This window comes from Falco cherrug, chromosome 8 (genome assembly GCF_023634085.1).
Source record: "Falco cherrug isolate bFalChe1 chromosome 8, bFalChe1.pri, whole genome shotgun sequence".
NCBI lineage: Eukaryota > Metazoa > Chordata > Aves > Falconiformes > Falconidae > Falco > Falco cherrug.
The window spans coordinates 63,028,553-63,049,291 of NC_073704.1; the positions used below are offsets into that span (position 1 = coordinate 63,028,553).

The 20,739-nt window shown below is 44.8% G+C and overlaps 1 protein-coding gene across 6 annotated transcripts in view; it reads right to left on the reverse strand.

Moving 5' to 3' along the window:
• Window positions 1-3,624: 3,624 nt before the first annotated feature.
• Window positions 3,625-20,739, reverse strand: part of RAPGEF6 (Rap guanine nucleotide exchange factor 6) — a 132,897-nt gene continuing 115,782 nt past the window's right edge. For 4 of the 6 annotated variants that reach the window (XM_014281081.3, XM_027807396.2, XM_027807397.2 and 1 more), the window contains 4 exons: window positions 15,827-16,052; window positions 13,345-13,856; window positions 9,430-9,741; window positions 3,625-7,766 (listed from right to left, as the gene is read on the reverse strand). In XM_014281081.3, the coding sequence (XP_014136556.2) occupies window positions 7,741-7,766; window positions 9,430-9,741; window positions 13,345-13,856; window positions 15,827-16,052 (1,076 nt within the window). In that variant the 3' untranslated portion in view covers window positions 3,625-7,740. The remainder of the gene's footprint in view (window positions 7,767-9,429; window positions 9,742-13,344; window positions 13,857-15,826; window positions 16,053-20,739) is intronic. The other 2 variants (XM_027807400.2, XM_027807399.2) reach the window with 1 other exon arrangement.

Sequence of the window (20,739 nt, forward strand, 5' to 3'; positions counted from 1 at the left end):
AGTTTGACTTGCAGCATTGTCACACTGGTAATTACTCTCCTCCTCTGATGAATACAGAAGAATGAACAAAAATGTTTGCAGAGCCCATTTAACATTCATCTCATAGAAACAACTTGGTTCTTCCTGTGTTTCCAGGAGTGTGGGCTCACCCAGAAAAAAGAAAATTTTTCAGGGCAGCAGCCTGGGGAAAGGTCTCAAGTGCAACCAGCAGCCTGGCAATGACAAGAGCTGGGGGGAGGTTAAATAAATATGGGTCTTCATTCCCTCCCCACCCCCACCCCTCTTTTTTTTAAAGAATACTCGTTATAGTTTGCATGTTCAAGGTTTTCTTGGTAGCAACAAGAGCTACCTTACATACCCCCAAAAAATGTCATCAGTTCATGTCATCACATGCCTCCAGGACTTGGATCTTCAGGAAAGCTAAAAATACTGCAGATTCTGGGACAAACCACAAGAGCTGATGCCACAGCCTTAAAGCACACAGTGAAAATACCATGGGCTCTAAGTGCTCCTCCTGAATCAGGGTTGGATGATGAGAACTGTTTTTTCTCCGGCCCCAAAAGTGCAGGAACTCAACACAGGGGAAAGAGCAGTGCAGGGACAGGTTTCAGCACTCCTGGTGTTCAGACACAGCTTCTCCAGCCCATTTTACTCTCTTAATAAATGCCGAATTGCTGAAAGCATCTGACTGACCCTGCCTGCAGAGCCCCGCTGGCATGCCACCACCGCCCCGAGGACATCCTGGGCTGCCATCAGCCCCTCTTCCCCAGCTGCCACCAGCCCCTGTCCCCACTTCTGTATTTAAGCAGATGGAAAGTGGTTTCCAACCCGGCGCTACCTGCTGAAGGAGCAGTTGGTGGTGGGAGAGGGGATCAATCTCTCTCTTCATATTTACTTTGGAGGGACAATTCTTGACTTTTAAAGCACATAATACATGGCATTACTGCAGTCTAACAAGCAGTTACTAGTTCTTCCCCATAAAAATTTGATTGATACTTGCTCTCCAGCAGAAAATTAGAAAATACATTGGTTGAATGCCCTCAGTGAATAAACGCAAGTTTAGGTCGGCAGCTATTTGATGCACTGACTGCTGCTCCGGGAGACCCAGAGACTTCCAGCACATTGAATATGAAGCTTCATTAATGCAAGAAGCTACCCGCTGCTCCGCCAGCCACAGGTCTAATCCAAAGGCTTGGAAAAGAAAGGTGAGGATGAGGAGAGAGGCAGCACGTCACCTATGGCGTGGGGTTCCCCCCGCAGCAGGGGCAGGAGCCAGGTGGTCACCCACCACTGGGGCCGGGCCCAGCACACGCTACGGTGATTTTTGGACTGATTTTTTGCCATGGTCCATTTGCCCACAGCCTGGGTTTGAGAAATCCTCGCCGCCGGGGCGTGGGGGTGCAGGCAGGATTGGACACGGACAAAGCTGGAACTGCAGCAGGGGTGAGCTGCCCGCTCCCACCCACTTGAAGTCATTTTGGGTAAACAAAGAGCAACACACTGGGCTGTGCCAAACAGCTTTTAACGCCACTGAAGGGAGAGGGAAATAAAAAACAAAAAAATGAAAGTGAGAAAAGAAAAGCCCAAAATCAAAATAACTTATTGAGCAGGAATGCTCGCTAATGGAACTGCTTCTTTTAATTTGATTTTAGACACCAAATTGCTCGCTGCGGTACGGCCGTAAGGGCACTTTGCTCTCCAAGGAGCCCTGGGTGCTGCCCGCGGCCCTGGCAGCACCGACCCCCGGCTGCACAGCCCCGCAGGGCGCAGGTGGAGACCAGGGGAGAGAAGGGTACAGCTCCCAGGAGGTGGGATAAAAATATTATGGATGAGAAGGGATGGATGAGAAGGGATCACCCTGACTGGCGAGGAGGAAACGTGCCGTACGTACCGGACAGCCTGGCAAAGTCCTAAATGCACCGTGAGCTGCTGAGACCCCGTGTCCCCCCGGGAGCCCTGCTATCCCCCCGCCGCCGTGGGGGACCCAGGGCAGCCCAGGAGGGGCAAAACCCGAGTGTCGCCGCTGTCACCCCGAGGGCGCTGGGTGCTGGCTGAGCACCGCAGGGACCAACCCGCACCGCGGGGTTCGCAGCGGCGCCGCTCAAACGGCGGGCAATGCTGCCCCCTTGTGGCAGCTCCTCGGCTCCTCCCGTTTTAAGAAGGATGGTGATTTTCAGAAGTTTGGGGAAAAAAATTACATAGTCTCCCAGAAACTGCCTGAAATGAAAGATCCCCGAGAAGAAGACCGAAAAGCCCCACAGGGAGAATGGGATGGAGGAGGAGATGAAGCTCAGCCCTGCGCTGCTCCAGCCCCGTGCAGCAGGCAGGGAACGGGGAAACGCCACCTGCGGGCTTTGCTGGCCAGCCAGCCCCGCTACAGGAGGGCCATGCTCCTAAAATAAAAATTAAAAAAAAAAAATTATTTACCCATAAGGTTCCCATGTAGCATGTAGCTTACCTCTTGGACAATCAGTAAACAGATGGAACAAAAAAATGAAGTTCCATGCTGGCTGTGCCGGCAGGGCAGGGGGTCCTGCCGCAGCTCCCGCTCCCCTTGCCCGTCCCACCTGCAGCACCATGCTGGGGGTCATGGGCCAGCTTGCAAAAATGAGGAGAAAAAAATAACTTTTTTTCAAAAAAGTATTTGCAGCTGCGTGGTTCCACCCTCCCTGCCTGCACACATTGTTGTTTGTGCTGTGCAGGGTGCAAGAGCCCGCACGGCACGTACACAGCCCCTGGTTCGATGGGGACCACGGCACCGGGGGAAAGGGGGTAAGATCCCAGTCCCTGTCCTGGCGAGGGACCTCCCTGCAGGTCCTTCAGGCCCTCCGTGTCCCCCGGATGACTCCATGCCACATCCCAGTGAGGGCTCCAGCACTGTGCTGGGAAGGATGGAGCTGCAAACCGGAGGGGACAGGCATGGGAATGGGGGACATGGAAGGGAAGGAGGGAAGGTCAGCGGCTGCCTGCAGAGCGCCCAGCAGGCAGGGAGACTGCAGGACAAGGTGGACAAGCTGCTCTGGGGGCGTGGGTTGGGCAGGGAGGATGGTGAGGGACCACAGAGGACAGGTACGAAGCACCGAGCAAGGGGGTGCTGCCTGTGCGAGCAGTGGGGGCACGCCGCAGCTGTGACCCCTTCCTTGCTCCCCTCCTGGTGCCCAGACTCTGGTCCCCTGACCTAGGGGGAGGCTGCTGTGACCAGCAGGCTGTCTGCCCCCCACCACCCCAGTGTCCCCAGTGTCCCAGCCGCTGCACAGCAAAGGGACAGTCACCACACTCGGCTGGACCCCGGCAGCCCCTGCTCTGACGCTGGTTTCGGACGGGGAGCCAGGGGCACGGTGCCGCCGTACCCACCACCTCCCCCTGCGCGGCTGGGGGCTCTGGCACGAGCCAGGGTGCAGGCACACGTGTGCACCCAGCTGCTCCCCACACGGTGCAAGCCAAGATGGGGAGACCAAGCCCAAACCCGAGGGGTCACCGCTCACTGCGAGGACAGAAAAATCCCTCGGCAGCTGCTCCTCGCTGAGCCCAGGACAAGCGATGCTCCCACCACACTCTCCCCAGCTCTGCACCAACCTGGCTCCCATCCTCCGCCGGCTGCCAGAAAAGATCTGCTGAAAACAATTAATATATGTAGATTGTTTATTGATTCCAACATATTAATAGATTGGATAATAAACAGTACTTTTAAACATTCTCTTAACCAAAAATATAACAAATATTTACAATCACTCAGTAAAAATACAAAAAGCATACAGAGGCACTGTCTTTCTAAAAGACATAAGTGTAAGAGGTATCAAAAAATAGGAGACAAACATTGCTTGTTACAGAATACTTTACAATCACTGACTTGTGCAGTACAATTGCTATTGGAATATCATTACATCTGTGCAGTTTTGCCAATATGCTCACATATTTAGAATTTAATTAATACCAAGCTAAACTGCATTCCAGGTATATCAAAAATAAAGATAAAACAATAAAAAGCACAACATAAGCAAAAGCTGGGTTGGGAATTCAAGGTAGATTACCCTCTATACAAGCATTCTAAAATATAATGTGTAAAGCTTTTCTAAAGAGAGTATCCCTTTTTTCTTCTGTTCTTGCAACGGTAGCGGCAAGTTTATCCTTTAAAGAAACTGTAATGTTTTACAAAAACTTAAATGGCAGGTTTGTATTTCCACCGTTGCCTGCGATGCAGTGCCTCAGGAGATGATGAGAGGTTCTGCCCCACCGCTGATGCCACGCAGGCTCCTGCAAGCAGCATCGCTGACAGGTTCAGCCCCTGGGGGAACAGCCCCCCCGCCCTGTGGGTGCCGGTGGGGTGCCCTGCAGCGCGCTGTGCCCCCCACCCCGGCAGTGGGCTCCGAGCATCTCCCGGTGAAGCATCACTCACCTCCGAAGCCCCATCACGTGAGTAAAGGCAAAACGAACAAGTCAGGAAAGCAACACGATACCCGTTATTCGCAAATATCCCCCCTCTCCTGCAGGCCCGCATTGCAACACCCTGTGCTGCCAACGCCAGCAGGCACGGCCTTCTGTCATTCTGTGTATCTGGGAGGTGACACCAGTGCTCAGAGGCTCGGTGATCTCATTTTCCCCTTTCTGCAACTGGAGAGGCCAATGAAGTTTTACAAAATCGCACTGCTTTTTCAGGAATTACTTGGAAGTTTAAGATTTCTGAAGCAAAACAAATACTGTATGGTTCAGTCACGAACAGCTGAAACATCTTTCACCCACGAGTCACAAGCCAACAAACAGAAAGCGAGCAAGCAAGGTACGGCAGTGGAAGAACGTGACACGAGGCATCGTAACTGTTCATTGCAATCGGAGCCCAAGTTAGAGGAACCTGGCAGAGGCACCAAGTCAGGAATCTGTGATCCAGAACACTTCAATAAAGCAGTGTACAACAGGTACTACCCACCATCTTACTTGCATTTGAATTACTGAAAAAAGGGATAACGTCTCTTCAAATCCATACCAGACACATTACATTTGGCTATCGGCCCCGATCAATGTGATCGGTTGATTTAAAAACAAACAAACAAAAATCCCAGCAAGGACCAGCGGAGGCAAGCCACACTGTGCGAGGCAGGAGAAGCAGAAGTAGGAGCTCATCTGTCCGTAGTTTATGCATGATTTATTTACACCGGCTGTATTGGCTATTAGGAAAATACGATTAGCAAGACTGTCACTCGTTTTAAAAACTTTTCAGTGCCCTGAAAAGCCCTGCAGAACAGACGGATGCTGTTGATGTGCAAACACCACCTTTCAGTGGGTGATTTATTCAACTGCTCTTTCTGGCTGCCAGAGAAGACCCCAACCCCCGTCCCCCGAGGAGCTTCACCGTGTCCTTGGAGACAGCACTACTGGGTTTGGGGCAAAAAGGAATCACTTTAGCAACAACCCCTCATACTTTTGTTCAACAGGCTGAAATAAACTACAGCTCGACACCCGAGGTCACGGGAACCGTATGATTTCATTTACCCGGCACAACGCAGATGATTTTCTGATGAAACACAACGCCTGTTGCACACACCACATGGAACACACCACAAGAAACTACAGTTGTCAGTGGGATTGCTAGGTCTCAGATCTGCATCCCCCCAAAATACCAATTTAATGGTTATATTATCAACATTACATGTGTTGAAAATAATCACTCTGCCCTGCATTACTTCGACACGTTAATCTTTAATCATTAAGGCCTGTGCAGGTTCATTATATTCATTAAGGCCTCAAAAAAAGCAAAATGCATTTATTACGATATACCTTCAACTGGTTTTTAATTCCTTTCTTCAACCATTTGCTCCTCAGATACTTGTGCCAAGAATTCATACAGCCAAGCCATCAGTTATGAACTAGGCATCCCTTCCTCAGCATCGCTGTTCATTTCTGTGTCCCAAATTCCAGCCGCCCTGGGTCCTTTCCAGCCCAGGGCACGCCGGACCTGGCACCGCCACAGATGCGGACGCGGGCTGGGTCATACACATGCACCCGGCTGCATCAGTCCCAAGCTGCTATGGAGAAAGCACATCAAAGGCTTTAGGTTGGTTTTGGTACTTGTGTCATTTTCAGAAAATGTTGCATTCACCTTGCACCCCCTGCACACATACAGGAAAAAACAAAAACCTTAAAGCTCTTCACAACTATGGATATAGAAATAATTTTTGAGGCACTGTAAAAATGACAAACATCTTTCTAGCTTAGGCTGTAAACATCACAACAAAGATTTACAATTAAATGTTTAAATACATATTCACACATTCATGTCCAATTTTAACACTAGAATGGGGCATCATGTGCTAGAAGAAAGAATGAAAGAAACTGCAGGTATTTCCAGTTTTACCCCTCTGCGCTCTGGCTGGCTAAGCAAAATTAAACAAGCAATTAGTTTGACTGTGGTCAAATAAGAGGATCACGTGTTAATACTGGCTGGCTGTAAGTCAAAGCTGACATCGACATCAACACCACCAGGATTTTTACCTAGGATTTAAAGCAAAATATTTTGACATCATCTTTTATTTTCCAGATGAACACAACAGGGGTTTTTAACCCATCATAAAATGCATTATACTCTTACAGAAGCATTATGTAATTCAATATTCAGTTTCACAAATGTCACTGTGATTTATTTTTTTTTTTTATACCCTTTGCACCTAAATCCTGTGCAACTCTGGTACAAGGCCAGAACGCGTGGGACGATCTTAAAACCCACAACACACGATTTAGTTTTGGTTTCTAGCAAAACACTTTGCATGCTGAACTCTGCAGGGCAAAACCTGGGTAAAGCAAAGCTCCTTTGGGAAAGCTTCAAACTCCCCTCACAGCTCCCGGTGAGCTATGGCTTCCACATCTCAGACGACTCCTTACACAGAGGAGGAGAACACCAACTGTTGCCTTAGTTGGCTGGCAGCTAAAAATTTTCCAAAAAATACTTCAAGGGCAGAGGGTTTTTGCTGTGTCCGCGCAGGAGGGGAGCGGCAGACGGCAGGGCTGCCTGCCCGGCACACACCGCTCCACAGGGCTTTGTGCTCTATTTATATTTAATCTAAAACAACTCTAAAATCCATCTATTTCTGCATCTGATAATGTCCTGTTTCTAGTTTTCTGTGTTTCTTTTGAGAGCACAACAGTCTACGGGTAGCTAATTTACCATCACATTGACCAAACATTTATATTAGCCAACCAGAGCACTCTCAACACAAATAAAGGAAATTCCCATTAAAAAAAAATTAAATTAATAAATTATTTTCAGATACTTCAGCAAAGTCCTTCGCATTTGCTGACATTCCGATATATATATTTTTTTTACAGTTCATAAAATAACACTCTTAGACTTATAATGGTCACGTAGAAAATAATGATGACTGAAAACTACCAGAGGATTCAATGGTATCGTACAGAAGAATGCTTCCGAGTTCCAAGTGGTGGTAACAACTGGTCCTCCCAAACGCACGAAGCCTGGTCCATCTCCTGATACCGATGTTGGTACCCAGGTAGTCAGTACGCTCTTGAAAACAGTTTTCTATTTCACAGGCAGAAATAGCTTTCTTAGGCGGTGACAGACTGAAATAAGGTAGAGAGACGTGATCCAACCCGTTCCATCTCGTCTGTGAGAGGCAAACGCAACATCTGAGGTTACTAGCAGCAAGTTGTTAGCGTTCGCTAACAGATTCATGCGGTCCATCTCCCCACATTCCTCATGTTGTGAAGTGGTTTACATAAATAGCCCAATGGTTAGACTGCTGATACTTGTTCATCTTCTGCAAAACAAGAAGGAAAAAAAGAAAGGAGATTATTCCGTTGGTCCCCCACCTTGGATGCAGAGGGTACAAGTACCCAGCTACCTGATTGCAGTGAAGACCTCACTAGTTCATCGTGATCTCTTCATCATTGACCACTATATATTCAGTATCGCCACTTATCAAATCCTCAAGTAGTCTGAGGTATTGTAGTCATACAATAAAACTGTATTTCACAACAGAAAATCCCAGATCCTCCAAAAGTTATTAGCATGCAGCTCCCAATAAGCCCAAAGCTACAGATCTGGGAGAAAAACCCAATAAATTACTTCCCATCATGCAGTGAGCATTGTATCCCAAATAAAATTAACCAAGCACTTTAAAAACAGTAAAAAGGGTGTATCTAAAAGTGTATGGTTAAATTTCGTTCAGAAAAATTTAGATTAAAATGTTTGAAGCAATGACTTCCTTATTTTTACTTTAAAAACATTTAATATCATGACCGAATTAATGCTGGGCAACTTTATGTTTTACTGTAAGTTTGAATTGCAATACTAATATATATGTTAAATACTGTTTACATATTTTACAGGGCCAAGATAGGATCATTTTGCATCAGAAATTGTTTCAGTCTAAATCCAGGCTCATTTTAAACCAGACTGTAATTGAAGGAAACAACCACAATATTCTAACAAAACAAAACAAAAAAAAAAAACACCAAAAAAAAAGAGTTCACTAGTAAAGAGTACAGAGAGATCACATCAGTGCATAGGTTTTAAAAGCAAATCAGCAGATAAACAATTAAATAGAAATTCCCGTAACTTAGTTTTGACACAATATAAGAGCAGTCTTTTTCAGAAAAATCTCTTGCTTTTTGGTCACCCGATACATGCTGTGCTGGGCAGCACCGGCTGTTGCTTCAAACAAAATCATGAAAAATTCAACTGGAAGAGACACTGTCAGGCCAAGCTGGGCTGAAAATGCAGGTTTTAGCAAGTGTACTTTTCAGAAGAACAAACATTCACTGTTATTTTTTTTCAACATTTTAAAACTCAAGCTGCTGTAGTCCTCAACAGAGATTTCTGGAGATTAATGCTAGCTTGTGAGAATACAGGTGTGAAAGGAGTTAAGAGCTGAACAACACCCCAGCAAATCCCAATTCACAAGGGTCAGTTTAGGTCACCATCCCGATGCCACCCTGAAACGGTGGGACATCAGTTACTCAGCCCAGAAAGGCTGGAGATTTTCTGTGTGTAACTTACAGCCTGACAGTGTCCCTTAAACTCAACATTACCACTGAGAGGGGACAGATTTTAAAGAAAAAAAAAAAAATAGTTCCTACATGCTCTTAAGCATCTCAGTTGTGCTTTGGGAGATCTCATATGTATATCTTTATATTTATTTATTTATACATAATTTAGAGTCTGTTTGGTGTCAACATGCTCTACCTAAAGGGAAGGCATTCTTTTTTTCAAATGTGCATATACATGCATATATATACATACATATACGCGCATGTATATACAGCTGTACAAACATATTGTACAATTTAGAGATTAATCAAGTTTTAATCTCCAAGAATCACCGAGAGAAAGCCCAGAACATCATTGTGAAGTAAACACTGCACAGACCAGATTCACACAGCAGTTCACTTAACGTCTACCGAGTCAGGTGTTGCACATACCATCCTCTTCACTATCTGCGTCAGGCATATCTGCTAGTTTGGGGTTGGACGGCTGCCGACTATGCCACTGGGGCATCCTCGATGCAATACAGGCCACCGGTTCACTACCGAGAGAAGCTGATGAAAGTCTAGAGAGGTCACTGTGCAGCATCTTTGACCTCTGCACTGCCACACTATAGTCTGGCGGTTTTAGGTGTGGGTGGTGGGGCGATCCTTCCTTTATGTCCGCTAAAGAAATCCCCATATATCCCGGAGGGGTGGGCGGTGGCTCCCTATACCTATCGTCCTTCTTAGGTGAGGTGACACAGTACACTGGCACAAGAAATAAGCAATGGAAATGTTAAAGAAGAAAAAAAAGGAAACAAAACGTTAAAAAATCATGAAATGTTACAATGGCAAAACAGAAACTGATAACAAAATGCAAATGCAGAAACACTGGTTATAACGACAGCAGCAGATATTTATGCTTTCATTTATGTTTTCTATTTATTTTAAGAAGTCAGAGTAGCAAGAGAACCCACGAACTCATTAGGCAAGATGCCAATTGAGTGTAAACAGGACTACAACCTTCTCTACATTCAGCTTGCAATTACAGTACTCATTATACTACTCCCTACTCCTGCGGCACTGCTCCACCGCGGGATGCGGTACGGACAGAGCCAGCACCGCAGCACTGCCAGCCCAGTCCGCTGCCACTCTCTGCTATGGGCTGGGAAACTGAAACAAGAGAAATTAAGGCAACTAGTGCAAAGTTACTTTGCACAGCGTGCTAACGTCCGACAGCAAGAACTGCTGGCTGACTTCCAACAACATCTACTTCATCACCCAAGAGAGGCCAGTGGCTTGAAAGAAAATCATTATAAGAAAATATCACCGTATCAACTGATATGTAGTAAGACATTAAACCACCCAATCACCCAAACTAAAAAAATAAAATACTATCACGTAAAACCGCTCCTATGAGGCAAAATGTATATTGAGCCTGCATTCATTATTTTACATTTTCTAACAGTAAATAATAGCTTATGTCCATACTTCTAATTTTTTCTTTTTCCTTTGTTGTTCTTTTTTTTTTTGTTTTCTTTTAAATCTCTATCTTCTATTTTCTCTGTTTATTTCTCTGAGAAATAAACAGGAACATTCACGGAAAGAAATGCCTTTGGAAAGTCTGCACTACACCTTTTGCAGCCATGAAAAGCCTACAATCAACAATATTTATTTCCAACGTCCACGCCACATAATTCCTCTTCTGCCTTCCTGCCCTGTTCGTTGGCAGGAATGTGTGCCTGTTCAGGACACAAAGGCACTCAACCCAAAACTTTCTTTTTTAAAAGTTCCCTTCCCTCCCACCCACCCCCAGTCTGGGGCTCATGTGCATGTTAAATTGGGCTTTTTCCATGTACATGTTGCAACAGGAGAGTTTCAAAGCTAGGGTAAATTTTTAAATCTATTGGTTGAGTGAATTTACATTCTTCTTGGGGATACATTTTAAACAGTGCACGTTCATTACAGTTTCATTTATTTCAGCAACTGTAATATTTTCTTATCTTAGAAGAATGTGAAAGGATGAAAATAAAGCAGCACTTCATATTGCCTTGTGGCCTTCTGGGGCTCCAGGTGTTGGTATCAGGAACAAGAGATGGTTTATACCTGATGGCCTCAGTTAACACTTGGGCTTACAGTAAAATAAACCAAAACAAATCCACAGAGTCTGGGTTTTAGCAGATACATGGGAGTACAGGCAGAGATTTATACTGCTGATTTTAAGGACTAATTCTCATTTAACTAGCATTTAACTGGGCCCCTATGAGAAAGCAGGGAAGTGAAGGAGGCTTGCGTCTCCCTGAACGGCTGGGAAAGGGCTGGGTCCTCTGAGCAACCCCTGTACCTTTGGTCTTTGTTGCTTTTGCAGGAGGACTAACGAGGGCGGGTATGTTCTCCTTTAATGGAGAAACCCTCAGGCTTCCTAGAGCTAGCATCTACCCTACTGTAACAATCAAAGTAGGAATAATGTGCTCTTTTGTAAAGTTCCAATTCATAACATTTTACAAATTCTATCAAAACAAAACATTCTAAGAGCATTTAATGCCCACAGTATTAAGTGTCCATAATTTCTATCACCCACCCACAGTCTCAGGTAAGGTTACAAAACCCCTTTACAAGGAATTCCCCTTCCCAAGCAGCTGAATACTCAAATATTCACTTTGTAAAAAAGTAGGGTAAAATTCCACACAGTGCTTAAGGGAATTGTAACTGAAAGGCAGCAATATAAGTTTTGCTGTCTACTACAGGTAAAAGTAATGGAAATGCTTTTCCCTTTGTATGTACAGCAATGGCACATCACCATTCCACACCTCCTCTGCTGGTAAAGCAAAGGCCGTATCAAGAAACATTCAATGCTGCGGAGGGCAGAGATGTATGTAAAGTACGAAGCCATTGCATTTACTCATTCCGCTGTTAGTACGCGAGCAGTGTCTTTTCAGCTCCTTTTCAAAGCTTTTAGGCGACAGAGCTTGTGCCAATTCTTTCAGGGTACTTTTCAAGACCAGCACTCACTGAGAAAATGAGCTAAAGATTCTTGTTTTGTACACCATACTCTGAATTCATGCAGTCATAGACTCTGGCAACAAGTTGTTTGTAGAGAATAAGCAAATGGTGAAATAAAGTTAAAATCTTTGGCATATTTTATGATGGTGAATAACATAACAGATTTGCATTTGCAAACCAGAAATTATATCCACCTATACCAGATCTCTGCCTAAGCCGACATATGCACGCTCTACCAAAGCACGCTGCTGAGTGTTTCTCACCAGTGTGCTATGACTGCACAAAGGAGGAAAACTATATGGTGCAGTATGTAAACAGAATTAAAAAGAAGGGAAAGAGCCATGAGCAAAGAGAGCATGTACTGAATAGCTAACATGCCATCTCCTAAAACAGCTCAGAGACTCATGAGCAGCTTTGAAACACTACAAGGGCAGAGTGCATGCACAGCAGTGAGCTACGAGCAAGTTTTCTGCAAGGCTTCACCATGCTGCCTTTCTTCTACAAAGCCAAAAAGCAGGAACACAATCCAAGACCTCCACCATACATGTGATATTTATTCAGGCAATTACCTTGATAACATAAACCCCTCTAGCAATCTAGTCAGTAATTAAATTGCATTTCAGCTGCACCCTTGACATACAGTCTAGAAAGCTTTGCGCTCCGTGTTTTAGCTTGTTCCCGACAGTTCCTTTAGTTTTGGCTGCTAAACTCAGCAGGCCAGGGAAAGAACATCTTGCTCAGTAGAACTATGCACCTTTGAGAAGACATTTTGAAAGTTTCTCTCCTTTCATATGTAGCCAAACTGCATAATCAAATAAACGGCAGTTTAACATAACAAAGATAGCAAGGGAATCTGCTTTGCCCTCGAGCTTCCACAGACCAAAGCCCTGTGGATGAAAGCTGCCCCAGCCCCAGAGGTGGGACAGCTCTGCTCCACTCAGCAGTCATGCTCTTCCCTCTCAGGTCCATGGAAAGTCTGTACTACATGGACTTCAAGAAGCTGTGCTCATTGCTCCTTGTCAGAGAGAAATGTCTACAGTGATGAGTGTTTCCAAAACCATGCAAAAAAAAAAAAAAAAAAATAGAAGGCCATACTACAGAGAGGACTGCTTGACATTTTCATGGAGACAGTTCTCCGGCAGACCCATAAAGCGACTGGGAAGTGGGCTGGTTTATTATTTCAATTTTCCTAATGCAAAAGGCGGCGGCTTGAAAACACACTGTCTGCGTAGTGTTCTGATTAAAACCACATGTAAAGCCGAATTTAACATGCCATCCAGCTCCCAGACCTGCTGATGTCATTTAACAGCTTAGTATCAAAACGAAAAACAGATGTAGAAGCTTCCATAAGCTGTTGGCTTGGCTTACCTATCAGGCCTTTTTCTGTACTCGAAGTAACAGTTTTGTAAGTTGTATCAGCGCCTGGTTTAGAGTCCAAAACCTCCGTCTGCTCTGCTGTGGAGTTCTCCAACCCCCTCCGCTTAATCGTCCCATAGTTTGTTTCGTAGGTGTCTGACAGTGAGCTGGAGGAGGCCCAGCTCTGCCGAGACTGATCGAGCTCCACGCTGGCTTTCGACTGCCTGTTGGTTTTGGAAAAGCCTTCAGAATACAAATAACCCTCCTCAGAGTAACAGTTTGTGGGATCAACTTCAGCTATAGGTCCGTCCAGCTGGGTGTGACGGTAAGAATTGAGGAGATCCCAGCTCTTCTGGTTTGGGATATTCTGGAAGTTGTCGTGAGAACTACTTGAGCATGAAGTCCAGCTTCCCCGGCCGCTATCTGCTGCCTCTACCGTGATATGTTCATGGGAGATCTCCTCACTGCTCATGGAGGATGTGAAAGCCATCCCTCTGATGAGAGCAGGCCTAGTGATTGACCAGCTACATTTGAAAACGACAGAAATTGGGGGGGAAAAAAACATCTCATAAGCTTTTAAAATAGTGACATACTCTGAGACAATTACCTGGTTTTAAAGACAAATAAACTCTGGTTTTAAAGCAGGTAGGCAGCAAGGTCAGGGCACAGGGGAGCACTGACAAGAAACACCGTTCTTCCCGACCCCTTACTGCACACGCAGCAGGGAAGCTGTTCCCGGGGGAGTAACAACTCTGCAACAGGCATTTACAGGCTTGATCCCAAATCCATAAAAACCTGGCCCACAGCAGCCTTCGTCTACCAACTACAGCAAGACAGTGCCTGGCAGAAAGCAGAGGAGCAATTACCTCTCAGTTTCAGGCTACTACCACCTTTTTCTTTGCATTCAGAAACCAAAACTGAAACAAGTATTTAGAGTAAAAAAACCACCCCTTCACTGGCAGCAACATAAAGCTGTTCAGACAGAGTGCAGGTAGTTGTATTTCACGGTCGTTTGGAAATATTGGCATAAATAACATTTGTGGAAACGATCTGGAGTGACAGATTCTGAAAACCAAAGGACAACATTTCTTGTTTAATGAAATGGCTGCTAAAAGCTCTAATCGCTGTCAACGCATAATTAAGGTGAAAAAAATAAGGCCAGGTTTGCATGAATTTAAAATACATGAAGTTATGATTGCAAGACGTTATTCAAGTCTCTTAACTATTTCTGGTTATGTTAACGAATGCATGGGCAGCACATTAAAATCCAACACTGCCTCAGCAGCTTACCAACACGTGAAATCGAGGAACATTTCTTAGACATGTGCAGACAACTTTTTTCCCCCGTGCTTTCCTATTCTATAAACTCTAGCATAAACCCCACTTTCTTCCCTCCAGAACCAATCGGAACTAAGGCATAAAGGAACAACCACAAAACATGAACAATGTGCTTTTTATGTGCAAGGGAAGGAGCGAGCTCAGAGAGCAGCAGTGTCCCTGGTGCAATTCACTCTCCTTCAGCCACCATGGAGGGTGGCTTTTCATGGCCAGTATGAAGGGGCATTTCACTCGATACACCATTACTGCTCTGACTAGATTCTCAGCATGCATTGTGCCTTTTAGAAAAGGGAATTATTTTCTTTTATGAAGCACATCTTTAAATTCCCATTTTAGCCCAATGAAACACACTGAATCACTAATTTCTTAAGAGCTGCATTACTTTAGCAAAGCATACACTAAGTTGTTTTTTTTACAGGGGAGAGAACACAGAATAGTGGTCTATTACAATAAACGATACAGAAACAACACAGAGCTCTTTATAGATTTCAATCATAAAAACATTATATAGCTTTTGAGATGAGCTGTAAAAATTAGAAACATAAGGGGCATCGCTCATTTACTTAAAACCACATCATCTGAGGGTAGAACATTCCCATGTATTAAATCCCACAGATCAAGGCTTAAAATCTAGTAAGACAAAACTAAAAACTTCCAGTTCAAAGTGTCATCTCGGGACAAGTCCTCATTGTACTGAAGTAACAAGACCTCTTGTGTAGAAACTCTCAGGAAGACGTGGGCAGAAAGCCCCCAGTCTGCCTAAGCAACAAACGGTAGTAAGAAAAATCCTTAAAAATCACATTAGAGTATGCTAAGTGACTGGCACTGCTGACTCAAGAGAGAATTGATTAACACCCTGCTCTTCTGCTGTCTCTCACTACTGCACTGATCTGTTAAGTATCGGCCTAGCTTTCAACACATCTGCAGTCTCCTGCAAGAGGGGTCCATCTGAACCCCCACCGATGGAACAAGCTGCTGTCTACCCAAGTAGTAGTGTAAGTTTCTTGGGAAAACAGGCTCTTTTCTGTACAGAGCAGACTGTGCTCCAGCTTCTAGCAAGAGCTTAATAACCACAGCAGAGTGCACAACTGTGTCCCGACCAAACCTTTGTTACCCCTTCTGATACCAGTTACGAACCAAACCGGTTGCACCTTACCCTGGGCACGGCTGGCCATAATCAGCCAGCGGCTGAGGATGCTCTTTCCTCTCTGCTCCCACCGAATCCACCACGATGAGAGACTGGGACAAACTCCTCTCGTCTTGCAGCGCTGCTGACATGGAGTCCACTGAGCAGTTGCTCACAATGCTGGACCGGGATGAAATCTCACTGTGACTGGAGTCTGAGAAGTTATCAGATTTAGTGGAAGGTATAAGGGCGTAGCCTAAAGGAGAGGACAAAAGAATGCCTTAGTCAAAAAGCAATTTGAATTTACTATGCACAACAACAAAGTATTGACACACACATTTCAGCAAGGATATTTAGAAGAAACAACTTTCAAACCCTGTCTGCATAAAACTCGAAGTTTTTAGGGTACTAAAGCTTCTAGCACCTATCAGCATCTAGCACCGATTTATTAATGCGAGTCCGGTCACACAAATAACCTACCTGCAGCTCCACTACTCTCCAGACCAGAAGGTTAAACCTACGTGACCAGGATCAACAGCTGCAGCATGAATGGGTGGATAGATCAGGTCTGACTCTGCAAGAGCCGAGTCCTCCAGTATAACTGCAGTGCATGTCACAGAACCACACTGCGGGGCCAGGGCGGCAAGGGGCCGCTGGAGCTCACCCCGTCCCCCCCGCTGCAGCAGCTCTCCTAGAGCAGGACCCACCACGTCCAGGCGGGTTTGAATGTCTCCAGGGAAGGAGACCCCCCCGCCTCGCTGGGCAGCCTGTGCCAGGGCTCCGTCACCCGCAGGGCAGGGAAGTTCTTCCTCACGTGGAGCTGGAACTTCTCGTGGTGCGGTTTGTGCCCGTTGCCCCTTGTCCTGTCGCTGGGCACCACTGGAAGGGGCCTGGCCCCGTCCTGCTGGCACTCGCCCTGAAGATATTTGTAGACACTGATAAGTTCCCCTCCCAGCTTCTCTTTTCCCAGTTAAACCAGCCCAGCTCTCTCAGACTTTCAACTATCCCTCTGCCTACCGTCATGTGAGACTCAAAAAAGAATTTGGCAGTGGATGAAGAGATGCTGACTAAGGTAAAAGCCAGCTATTAGCACTCAGGGATTAGCCATATGGTCTATTTCAGTTTTATTATCTGTTCCAAAATTAACAGAGAAGGAAGTAAAAGTGGGAAACCCCACTTTGGCAGGAGCTGGACCAGATGCCGGCATTGCTCCACCAAAGGGAAACAGCTAAAGACCTTACCAGGTTCAGAGCAAAATGTATAATGTATTTCATAATGTATTTTTTCTGCTTGGCTTACCCTTACCTTCAAATAACTTCTTTCAAACACAAATAATGTATATAGGCCCATATATCCAACACCTCCACTTCCTAGTACCTGGAGCAAACATAAAAGTGACTACTATACTGGGGACTTCCATGGGCTCTGGCTACACTGATCTTGTAGATGTTTCTGCTGGTATAGCTAAAGTGATTCCAGATGGGACACCCAGCCCCAGACTGCATCAGAAAAATCCCGTAGTATGGACAAGTCACCTAAATCATTTATTTTGATTACCTTACAGAATCAGGGAAAGAACTGAAATGAACACAACTCAGCAAAATGCATCTGGGCTGGTCTGAGGGAAAGAACACTCCAAGGTCCTTCAGATTTAGTGACTGGTCTCACCCCACACAGGGCAACCTAAAAGTCGAACTATGTATCTAAGAGCACTGAACACTTCTGTAACACTGACAGACTTGGGGCCATGACCACTTCCCTGGGGAGATTGTTCCAGTGCTGGACTAGCACCTCAGCGAGGAACTTCTTCCCTAATACCCAATCTGAAGTTCCTGCTTCAAGCCATTCCCAGGAGTCCCAGGACACCAGAGAGAAGAGATCAGCACCTCCCACTCTGCTATCCCTTGTGAGGAACTGTAGACATCAATGAAGGCATCCTTCAGTCTCCTCTGCTCCAAGCTGAACAGACCAAGTGACCTCAGCTGCTCCTCTTAAGTTATGCCCTCTAGTCCTTTCACCACCTTTGTTGCCCTCCTTTGGGCACATTCCAGTATTTTTACATCCTTTTTCTACTGTGGAGGCCAAAACTGCACACAACACTCAAGGTGAGGCCATATCAGTGCTGAATATTGCGTGACAACCTCTTCTTTCTGTGCCTAATGCAGCCCAGGCCACGGGTGGCCCTTTTGGCTGTCAGGGCACACTGCTGACCCATCTTGGGCTTCCCATCCACTACAACCCGCAGATCCCCTTCTGCAGCGCTGCTCTCCAGCCTTTGCCCCCAGGTCTATACATACATCCAGAAATACTTTGTCCCAGGTGCAGAATCTGCTATTGGTTCTTGTTCTATTTCATAAAGCTGGTGACTGCTCAGCACCCTCATCAAGATCGCTGTAAGACCTCTCTGGTCTGGAAGGAATCAACAACTCCTGATTTAGAGCTGTCAGCAAACTTGTGTGCACTCAACTCCCTGCTTCCAGGTCATTGATAAAAACACTGAAGAGGACTGGCCCTGCAATTGTGTCCTGGATAGCCCCACTAGTGAGTGGCCACCAGTTAGATGGTACCTCATTTACTACAGCTCCTTGGGACGGACCCTTTGGGCCAACTGTTTACCCACAGTATCGTGTACATGCTGGACACTTTGCCCAGAAGGATACCATGAGAGACAATACCAAAAGCTTTGCTAAAATCCCCAACACCCATATCTGCTGCTGTCCCTTCACCTTCCCAGCAGGCAATCTTGTCTTAAAAGGATATTAAGGTAGTAAGGTGCGACCTTCCCTTCACCAATCCATGTTGGCTTTGACTCATGACCACACTGTCTCGCAAGCATTTTTTAGTAACTCCCAGAATAATCTTCTCCATCATTTTACCTGGCACTGAAGTGAGCCTGACAGGCTTATAATCACCAGGGCCTTCCTCCTTGACTTCCTTGAAAATTGGAACAACATTTGCTAGCTTCCAGTTGACTGGAACTTCTCCAGAGTCCCAAGATCACTGATAAATAACAGACAGATTATCTAGCAATAACATTAGCTGACACTTTCAGTACCCTGGGATGAATCCCATCAGGTCCCATAAACTTGTGTGTCTTCAGTTGCAGCAGCAAATTTAGAATGCTCAGATTTCAAGCTCTCTGGAGTATTCATCTCTCTAGGTAAGTCCATGCACCATCTTATGGGCAGACCAGAGTTCATGCTCTTGTGCTGTCAGGCAACAAAATCAGGAGGTGTCTTAAACTGGTTTGCTGTTTGGTTGATTTTTTAAAATTAAAAAAAAAAAAAACAAAACAAAAAAAAAACCCCCACAAACCAAAACACTTTGCCTTCAATAATTCTCTGGCCTACAGCTGTGCCTTGTTTGCCTTTAATTGAGGGTAAAACATCTTGAATTAACAACTGTGTTGTGTTTCGGGTTTTTTTTTTAAACTTAATATTTTTTCCTTTAAGTTCCCAGTGGTTATCTCTATAGCAAATCCACTGCATGTCAGGAAACATATCCCTGCCTTCACAAGGAGAAAACAGTCTACAACATGCCTTATATTATGTGCATAAAGTTACAAAATTAGAACATTTATTTGAAAATACTGGATCATCAACTGCTTCATGTATAGGTAAATAAACATCTGTAAATTAATTAGAACATGGTCTTTCTTTACAGAAGACCACAAGAACACACTGTTGACAGTCCTTAGGCGAGCATTTTTCCCCAGATCCCTGCTAATCGCTTGATTTCTCACTTCATTTCTACCTACATGTGCCTTTGAGCTGGACTGCCATATATTTACATCAATTAGGTGAAAATGCGAAATGACCAGGCAGTGTAAAAGCCATACCAGTGATACACACAACTTCATACAGAAAACTGGTGCTAGTAAGTCCATACAAAATACAGAGGTACTATGGAGCCACTGGTATATGTGTCACTGAGCATACAGCTCATAATTTGAGAAATTTCACAGCTTAAGCTTGATTATTGCTGTAAGATTTTAAGAGCAAATATGAGCCTTAAACATCAGTATTATCAAACTATAAAAAGAACTGTAACTTATGAATGAAAATAAATGTATTTAAGACCAGTATTTGTAAGATTCCATTTCAGTTTCTTTTCCTTTGACAATAATTAATACCTCACATTCTTCACTTTGTCTAATGGACTTCTAAAAATTAACACAACTGTAGTGTAGTAAGAAATGTTCTCAAAGTGCGTCTTAATTTTAAGACGCTTTTCTTCAAGAACTTCAAAGACCTGGAGAACAAAAGAACTCTTCCTCATTAAAGAGATTAACACTATCTGCGAGCTCAGTCATTCAATAACAGCATATGTGTATAAACAGACTGAACACCAAGTCTTTGCTGGGCTGAAAAGGTTAGCAGACGAAGACGTGACCAATGCAAGTTCACACCAACACTGGAAGTGAGCATTTGATTTACATCATGAGGGACTATCTAGAGTCTAATTAAGAGAATGTTGCAGAACTTACTGTGTCGTTGGCATTTGTGAAACACTAAATAACAGAACTGCCACTGTGCCTGCTCCTTGATTTTCTAAAATTCACATTATTGTCTTCACTGCACTGTAAGGGTGATTAGCTATAAATAACTGACACAAATATCTGAAAGGGAAGCACATTCAACAGCTTAAACATGTACATGAATAATGCTAAAATGACTTAGATAAAATCTGTGTATCTGACACAAAGTGGGCGTCATTGTCTTTCTCCTAAGAATACATCATATAGTCTTCCTTCTTTTTCTAGACTTCATGCATAGGCAGTAAGATGTCCACACATTGCTGTTGCTATAGATACTTGCTGTACTCAGAGCATCGCTGTCTTTCTCCGTTTGGTTTTCACTCCCTTCTGAGACTTCAGCATGTTCTGCTTCCCTTTTGGCAGCAAAAGCTGTTCTTTCCCTGGAGAAGCTTCTTTCCCTAAGTCT